This window comes from Mytilus californianus, unplaced genomic scaffold (assembly GCF_021869535.1).
Source record: "Mytilus californianus isolate M0D057914Y unplaced genomic scaffold, xbMytCali1.0.p SCAF_11, whole genome shotgun sequence".
Lineage (NCBI taxonomy): Eukaryota > Metazoa > Mollusca > Bivalvia > Mytilida > Mytilidae > Mytilus > Mytilus californianus.
In genome coordinates, this window is record NW_026262593.1 from 64,313,502 (window position 1) to 64,323,161 (window position 9,660).

Below are 9,660 nucleotides of genomic sequence, written 5' to 3' on the forward strand. Positions count from 1 at the left end.
AATAATATCCTGAGGCAAATAATTACATGCATATCAGAACTTTGTATGGAAATGAATTTATCCTGCTGTGGAAATTATAGATCAACACGCTGAGCTGCAAGTTTGAGATGCAAGCTATTAAAGGTAAAAACTGCCGAAAGATGGTAGATTGATGTTTGCTTTATGTCCAGTGGCAAATATAACATGCACATTGAGACGACAATAGCCAATTTTATATGAACTGTAATTTTGAGGTACGTTCTAGCTCACATGGTCTTTAGAAGACATGCAACATCACCAATATCTTTTATTGTCCAGTGGCAAATATAACATGCATATTGAGACGACAATAGCCAATTTTATATGAACTGTAATTTTGAGGTACGTTCTAGCTCACATGGTCTTTAGAAGACATGCAACATCACCAAGATCTTTTATTGTCCAGCGGCAAATATAACATATGCATATTGAGACAATAGCCATGTTTATATGAATTGTAATTTTGAGGTACGTTCTAGCTCAAATGGTCTTCAGAAGGCATGTAACATCAACAAGATCTTTTATTTTGACTACCGATCCGACCATTATTTTCTAATACTCCTAACCTAATACATGTAGACTGTATGAAATATCAATTAGAAAGTCTTTGGTCTGAACAGGTCGATGATCAAAACTGAAATTTCTAGGAACACAGACAAGCATGATACCACCGTTTAAAAATCGACATGTATATTGATTTTACAGAACACAATATCGTGCATGTATATAGTAAAATAACAAAAATACCGAACTCCAAGGAAAATTCAACACGTAAATTCTTTTATCAAATGGCAAAATCAAAAGCTCAAACATATCAAACAAATGGAAATCAACTGTCATGTTCCTGACTTGGTAGAGGCAGTTCCTTATGTAGAAAATGGTGGATTAAACCTGGTTTTATAGCTAGCGAAACCTCTCACTTGTATGACAGTCGCATAGAATTCATGCACGTTTCACTACTCAGTGAAGCAAATCGGAGTTATTACGAGGCCGCTATTTTTTTTAACATTTATGTCATATAACCCCGTGACCATACATTTAAAAAACATCAAAGAAAAAGACTTAACATCGAATGTTCACAAAAACGTTACACGGAAAACTAAATATGGAGCAACAAAAAATCTACTGAAAATCGGGGATGAAACCCATTTGCTCCTGATGTTTTCGTGGTTCCTGTCTCGCTAGCGAAGAAGGTCGCATTGCCCATGTCGAATTTAATACAATATGGTTTTTATCGGCAATTAAGGTTTCTACATACCACTGGACATAGGTATATACATGTTTTGTCTGACCCTAATGCCATATCAATTACGTAACTCAAAACCTAACTATAATACCTTGTTTTATAAGGATTACTATAACACCTTGTTTTATAAGGATAACTATAACACTTTGTTTTATAAGGATAACTATAATACCTTGTTTTATAAGGATAACTATAATACCTTGTTTTATAAGGATAACTATAACACCTTGTTTTATAAGGATAACTAGAACACCTTGTTTTATAAGGATAACTAGAACACCTTGTTTTATAAGGATAACTAGAACACCTTGTTTTATAAGGATAACTAGAATACCTTGTTTTATAAGGATAACTATAACACCTTGTTTTATAAGGATAACTATAACACCTTGTTTTATAAGGATAACTATAACACCTTGTTTTATAAGGATATCATAGTTACTATCAACAGAAACAGTAAACTAATAATTTTACAAGACTCCCGCTGATATTTTACTGTCAAAAGTTTATATCACTGACATTCACAAACAATGGAATAAAAACAAAATTTTTGCGTCTACTACAAGTCAATATTTCTCATGCTGCTTATGGCGTGTGCCATTCTCTGTGGCATTTGTTCAGAAACATCAGGATAGTCGTCCGGCGTCGCTTTCAGAAGTTCCTCAATGTGGATAATGTTGTCTGATGCACGCAGGCCTAAATCGTCAAGGACATTGCAAAGATAGTCTATGTCTGTTATCAGCTGTTTCGTCGCGTGCGGGGAAAGCTCGTGAATTTTCAAAATCTCTTCTGCATAGAAGTGCATTGTTCCTCGAGCGATAGATTCCAACCATAAATCTGCTGTATGTTCAGGGACGTCTGTTTCGTCTGTGTATGGTAGTCGCCCGTGCTTCAAAGCGACTAAAACAGCAGGATTGTCTTGCATAGTGAACGGTTCCAAATGCTGTGGTAGGGTCATCATATATTGGCCTATTTTCGTAATGTATTCTTGAGGTGAGAGACTGAAGGTCGGTAGGTCAGAGGTCAAGGCACCCCCGGCGCTTCTTGAAGTCCACATTTCCATTGCTGACAAATCGACCAAATACCTCTTCAAAGGACCAAATACAATTTCGAACGCAAACTTATGAACTTCTTCGCTCAATTTACAGAAATCTTTCTTAATTTCTGATACTACAGATGGAGTTTCACCTTTTTCTAAATTGATGACAAATTGTTCAAGGTCGTCTAGATCTACTCTGCTACTAAGCAACAAGCTGGCATGAGATTGCAAAGATGAATGTGTTCCCCAAAACCGGTGCCTACTGATTTCTTTTTCTGGTGTCAGAGGCACTACATATTTTCCAATAGTATGTAAGATGCTGCTAATGATAACGGTGTCAAGGTCGTCTAAATGCATGATCAATTCTCCACATGTTTGAATAATTCGTAAAGACTGCTGAAAATTAGCCCATTCTTCGTCTTCTTCAGTAAATTGTGTTGTTTTGCTCTTTTCTTTGATATTTGTAAGAACTCGTCTGAACTCTTTACAGTATGATTGGAAATACGACTGGAGAGAGGTTAACAAGAAGCAATACCCAGTTCCATTGGTCAATTGCTGGCACCGGTCGTCTGCATCTTTTGCCACTGCAAAAAGTTTGTTTACTGAAGCAGCAAGAAGCTGGACGGTTTCAAACACATCCTCGTGGTCAAGAGCAATTTTGTTCAGTGAATTTGCAAGAGAAATTTCTTCTAGAGACTTATATTTAGCTATGTAACCTCGGTATGGAGCATAAATTGACATCAACATCTTTTCCATGCTTGAAAAGTGCTCAGAAATGTTTGAGTCCATGGCGGCGTCTACAGCTTGCTCTAAACTGTGTGAAAATCGATCTGTGATCTGTTTGATTTCAATCAAAGCTAAAAGTGGCTCTTTGCCTTGAAGATAAGTAGCAAAGCAAGAAGCCAAAGGTGGGTCCAGAGTAGCCAGAGTTTCTGTGATAAGCTCACACACGATTGGCAGCGGGTCAGAAAATACTTGTTGACACCATTTCATCTGCACATGCCAGGTAGACAAAAGTTGGTCGTAATATTCAGTCAACCATTCTTTCAAAGTGTTGTCTCCTTTTGATTGTATTAGATCTTTCCAGTCCGCCAGAAGCGATGTTTTGTGACATTTGTGGTAGTACTTATACAATTGCGGCAGACGGTCAATATCGGCAAACATCTTCGTATAATTTCGGGCGGCTTCTATCGATTGGTTATTGAAAGCCGAAATTAGCTGCGGACTCAACATGGCCTCAAGACGATTCTTAAGCTTCTCTAAGTGCTGACATCTATCAGCGTAATCTGGAGTATCGACAAGCATCTGAAGGCAATTTTGCATCCTGGAAAGTTTTGTTGTTATATCAGCAACATCTTGAGAATGGAAAACATCCTCTACGTCAGTACTTAGAGTTGTCCAGTTGTCAGCTTCTTGTAAAGCTTCGGCTGCTGATGACATCCGGGACTTTATTACATCCAACTTCAGCAACATCTGCATGGATTGTGCTGTAAATAGAAATATATTATCAACTGATCGCGCAGTTATATTTATTAACATCGATTTGGCCATAGTGCGATTTGACAAAAGAAATCAAAATCGTAAAACTACGACAATTCTAAGTTTTTAATTTATCAAGATATTAAAAATTCATATTCTTATTGTAGTATATGCATTAGATATCTTCCCATCACTACAGAGTAAAGCTACAAATAGGGAGAAATCTGCAATAAAAGCTCTTTTGTTCACGTATATATACACATCAGTGGCGGATCCAGAACTTTTCATAAGGGGGCCCGCTGACTGACCTAAGGGGGGCCCGCTCCAGTCATGCTTTAGTGATTCCCTATATAATCAACCAAATTTTTCCCACGAAAGGAGGGGCCCGGCCCCCCAGGCCCCCCTGGATCCGCCTATGCACATGTATATTGAAATCTGATTTAAAGCATAACATCTGATTTTGATTGATTTAATCCAAATAGGACTCGTTGAACAGTCAAATCAGCTACAAACCCTGAAGCCTAAAAAAGGATTAAAATAAAAAAATAAGGAGAAGTGGTATGATTGCCGATGAGACAACTATCCACTGAAGTTCAAATGAAGTGGATGTAAGCCATTATAGGCAACCGTACGGCCTTCAACAATAAGAAAAACCCATACCGTATGGTCGGCTATAAAAGGCTAAGACATGAAAAATATAGATATTCGATTGAGAAACTAAACTAAAGGTTATTCTTCAAGCTGTTTAATGCATACGGACAAAATGTTCGACTTTCACCTCGCTGATCACTGCAAGAGGATTGGTACTGGGTAAAACATTTTACCAAACTAATTAAAAGATGTACTTCAGGTGTGTGTTTCGTCTACAAAAGACCCAAAAGTGCAGGGTGCAGAAAAAAGATTCTTCTGTGATATTTGGATTGACAATGTTTGTTATTTGTCACTCTAAAATACATTTTTCATCAGTCCAATCCAATATTTTTTTTGAAAAATTCACACCGATTTATGTAGAGTCAGACATTTCTACTGACATTATAACAACATACTGTAATAATAAATGATGTAAGACATTTCAAATTTTAATCAGTCAAATAACCAGGACTGACATTTTTTAAGAACTCTGGTTCTTAAATAAAAACAGAACTTTACAAGGCCAGATCAAGTATGAAATTGTGTGGAGCATTGCCAACAAAACTTGAAATCAGATAAATTTTCCGCAGGAAAACATACGGACAGATGAAAACAAGAGTGCACACGCTGAAATGTCTCGCCTTCTTTACTAATCATTGATTATGTTGATAGTCCTAAATATAAAGCTTTATTACAACTGCCACATAAACTTAACATTAACCAAGTAAACTAAACATTGACCAATGAACCATGAAAATGAGGTCAAGGTCAGATAACCCATGCAAGGCAGGCATGTACAGCTAACAAATCTTCCATACAACAAATATAGTTGACCTATTGCTTATAGTTTAAGAAAAACAGACCAAAACACAAAAACTTAACGCTGAGCAATGAACCTTGAAAATGAGGTCAAGGTCAAATAAAACCTGCGTGACTGACATATTGATCATAAAATATTTCCATACACCAAATATAGTTGAACTATTGCATATATAGTATTAGAAAAAAAGACCAAAACTCAAAAACTTAACTTTGACCACTGAACCATGAAAATGAGGTCAAGGTCAGATGACACCTGCCAGCTAGACATGTACACCTTACAATCATTCCATACACCAAATATAGTAGACCTATTGCATACAGTATAAGAAAAACAGACCAAAACACAAAAACTTAACTATAACCACTGAACCATGAAAATGAGGTCAAGGTCAGATGACACCTGCCAGTTGGACATGTACACCTTACAATCATTCCATACACCAAATATAGTAGACCTATTGCATACAGTATAAGAAAAACAGACAAAAACACAAAAACTTAACTATAACCACTGAACCATGAAAATGAGGTCAAGGTCAGATGACACCTGCCAGTTGGACATGTACACCTTACAGTCCTTCCATACACCGAATAGACTAGACCTATTGCTTATAGTATCTGAGATATGGACTTGACCACCAAAACTTAACCTTGTTCACTGATCCATGAAATGAGGTCGAGGTCAAGTGAAAACTGTCTGACGGGCATGAGGACCTTGCAAGGTACGCACATACCAAATATAGTTATCCTATTACTTATAATAAGAGAGAATTTAACATTACAAAAAATCTTAACTTTTTTTTCAAGTAGTCACTGAACCATGAAAATGAGGTCAAGGACATTGGACATGTGACTGACGGAAACTTCGTAACATGAGGCATCCATATACAGAGTATGAAGCATCCAGATCTTCTACCTTCTAAAATATAAAGCTTTTAAGAAGTTAGCTAACGCCGCCGCCGCCGTAGCCGGATCACTATCCCTATGTCGAGCTTTCTGCGACAAAAGTCGCATGCTCGACAAAAATATCGAAACTTTGTCTTTCGGTCATAACAAAGGTTCTGTTCAAATTTCAAATAATTCAATTATTGGTTCAACAAGTTATTGCTGTTTAATTTTTTTTACCACAGACTGAACCTTAATGTTGACGACGCCACCGCCGATGCTGACGACGGGTGGATGATACATGTAGCCATGTCAATAGAAATTGGGACGTAAATATCGAAGAATCGGGAGAGTGTCATGCTCTCTGCACGTTTAAGAACCGTTGCAACGAGCCATAAGGGTCCTTATAAATCACCGCCGCCGTCATCCAGTTCGACCTTATTTCTAGAAATGCCTATTAGATTGCCAGAATATGTATAATTTTTTTGTCACTGGACTTTAAGCAAGCGCCAATCGATCACTCAATCTGTTGGCTAGTTACTGATTCAGGTTATTCGTCGAGAAAAAAGTACTTTTAAAATATGTATAATAATGAAATTTTACCATTTTTACCAAACTTGGAATAAGATTAAGACTAAGTCATCAAGTCAGGGGTTTAATTCACAGAACATATTTTTTTTTAAATTTGTGTTTTACTTCAGAACCGGCCAACGGTTAGTTTAAATATATTTTATTGTTCGAAAGGACAAATGAATTAGACACAAGTTTCAACATAGTAGCGTCTTTTCCAAACGGTTGACTGGAGTAAAAAATATTGTCATCCTTTAACTTCTCCCGTTCCTACAGTAATACTCTTGCTAAAAGTAACGGCTTCCGTTTGACTGTAGGGGATGTATAAATACGCAGCATGCTAAGGCCGTCGGGCCGTCTTCCGGTTGGAATAGGGACGTTAAACATGTTATATCCGATGTTTCGTGTAACGTAAATACAACACTTTACACCACAAGCACTTGGTTCTATCCAAGGGAAGGTCGACTATCCATATATAATAGAATCTTCTACCATATATGGCCGGAAGTCGACCTTCCTATGGCTAGAAACAAGTGACTGTGCTTTGCACGTTGAAGAGCCGCTGCAACCACATGCACATGTTTTTCATCAATGGGAAGGTCGAGTATCCACATATAATCTTATCCATATAAAGTCGACCTTCTAATTGATAGTAACAAGTGCTTTTGATTGCAACATTTTTCTGCAGAGTCCGTCGGTGGCCTGTTGTAAAGCAAAATGTCTGTCCCTATCAAACACACCCTTCTTTCTAGTGGCAGTACAAATTTCCCACCCTTCATCTTCGTCTGCCTAACTTACAGAACCTATCTATTATATTGCTTGTTTATTTGTGTTCGTCCTGAATATGCATGAAATAATTGCCATTAGACGCTAACGTGAGGGTACCCAAATTGCACCTATTTTGACAGTTTTTGCCTAAGTCTATTTAAGGTCCGTATAAAAATTTTCATTCTGTGTTCAATTTGTAGATGTATCCTTGATAAATTATAACTATATAGTTCCACAAATTTCATTTTGAATCCATACTGAATCAAAGAAAAATGTGTTTGAATCGACCTCCAAACAACCCAGGATTCTGTAATGAGGAGTACCTACAACATGTACTTGTAATGTAAATTGCATCCATACTTCAATTCACATCCGTAAAATGGAATAATTGATGTTCATAAGAGGGGGCCCACTCCAGTCATGCTTCACTGGTCCCTAAATAATCAACCAAATTTTTCCCACAAAAGTGGGGGGTGGGGGGGGGGGGGGGGGGGGCAGGCACCCTTGTCACAGTTATTATTATGGTACAACCCTTTAACTATGAAGAGGAGGGGTAGGATTTTGTACCACACAAGCAGCAATTAAAAAAAAATGTAAAGATTTAACATTAAATTTAATGACAAATTGATTTTTCTCGCAATCAAACATTTTGTTAAGTTCTTGTTTAAAATATTTTTGTCTTCAAAGTTTGGATTCAGAGAATAAATAACCTTTTCCCCCTTTTTAAGAGTTAAATAGTCCTTCCCAAACAAGACTTATTTTTGGAGTACAATATTTTTGTAGCCATACATCATGATACATCATGTACATGTATATTTTTTTTGTAAATCAGACTTATACCTATCTAGGTAGCAGTCTGCACCATTAGCCACTAGTCCAATGTCCCAGACTAGTAAAACTTTATTTGGACTAGTAAGTATTTGCAAAACTTTGTTTAGACACATAAGAAAAATATAGGAATATTGGTCTTTGAACTACAAATGTAGTAGTTTGAAAAAATTTTGGTGCAGACTGCTCAAGGTAGACAATGTGCACTTTGTTAAAAAAATCCCTACTATTATATTTACGTCAAATGAAAAAGTTACTGCAACAATAATACGATGGATGACATTTGGGCAGGAAATACACAAAAATCTGATTTTCCGTACTACAAATTCAAAAGATAACAACCCTTATGCACCCATTGGTGATTTTGTACCTTTTTTTTTCAAATATTTGTTAAAATTTTCCTTTGTTCCTTATCACATTTATGTAGATCATTTTTAAATTTTGATTTATGTACTCTCCAAAGGTAACTTATGCAGACCTCATCAGTGACTTGGTTGCTGTATATTAATAAACCACTTGACATTAAGCAAATATCAATCAATTTACTGGCATTGAGTGACAGACATCACAGAGACTTAAGCTGGGTTAGTTGGTATACATATTTTTGGGAAAATTGTAATTTTATTTCTTTTTCATATTTCCTGTCTAAAAATGTACATGGTCTATTTGCATGATTTTTTTAAGTTTTCATGTTGGAAACAATATTTGTATTTATTAATTTACTAGCAATGTGAGATTTATATCCATATTTGTATACTGAAAATCTGACACAGGTAAGCGGATATATATATGAAGAAGAAATTAAATTACAATTATTGTAATATTTATCTGCTAATTGAGTCACTGTGACCTACTTTGATTCGTTTGAAAGCTATGGCGAATACTCAATTTACCTGTATCGTGTTCTACTTTCTGTATGTCATGCTTCACTGATTTCATTTGATCTTGGAGCAAGGAGGCTTCCTGTTTCACGGCATCAAGTTCTCTCATGACTCGGGGGAGATTCTGAATGGCTTGTTGACTGGCTTCCTCTATAACATTGTTGACTTCTTGGATAAACATTTGTAGTTTCATCACTAGAGTAGTGGCATATTGGTCTTTGGAGACATTCGGTTCTTTTGGCGTTCTGAATGCATTGTTCACCCATTCTTTCACATCAAAATTATCTTCAAGGAACTTTGAATAATCCATGTTGACGTGCCCAAGAATAATTTACATGGTTAAATTTGAATGATCACCGAAACGAAACCGGAGCCGGAAATTAATACAGAAGGGAGACATTATTTCCATATCCTTTTAGATTGTTGTTTTTGATGTGTTTTGTCTGAAAATCAGAATTATACAAAATGTTATAGTAATATGTTATTCGTTGTCT

The 9,660-nt window shown here is 36.4% G+C and overlaps 1 protein-coding gene across 1 annotated transcript; it reads right to left on the reverse strand.

The window, feature by feature from the left end:
• Positions 1 to 1,732: 1,732 nt before the first annotated feature.
• LOC127720511 (conserved oligomeric Golgi complex subunit 7-like) lies at positions 1,733 to 9,551 on the reverse strand. The gene is made up of 2 exons (XM_052227104.1): positions 9,179 to 9,551; positions 1,733 to 3,790 (listed from the first exon to the last, which is right to left on the reverse strand). Exons 1-2 carry the CDS (start codon positions 9,474 to 9,476, stop codon positions 1,824 to 1,826), a joined length of 2,265 nt encoding a protein of 754 aa, XP_052083064.1. The 5' UTR covers positions 9,477 to 9,551; the 3' UTR covers positions 1,733 to 1,823.
• Positions 9,552 to 9,660: the final 109 nt, after the last annotated feature.

What these genes read in the sequence shown, in the direction of transcription:
- LOC127720511 (XM_052227104.1), bottom strand. Translation starts at nt 9,476, where the DNA reads ATGGATTATTCAAAGTTCCTTGAAGATAATTTTGATGTGAAAGAATGG. An exon ending in GAAAGTAGAACACGATACAG is followed by an intron (nt 3,791 to 9,178) that starts GTAAATTGAGTA and finishes TTCTATTTACAG; the next exon opens with CACAATCCATGCAGATGTTG.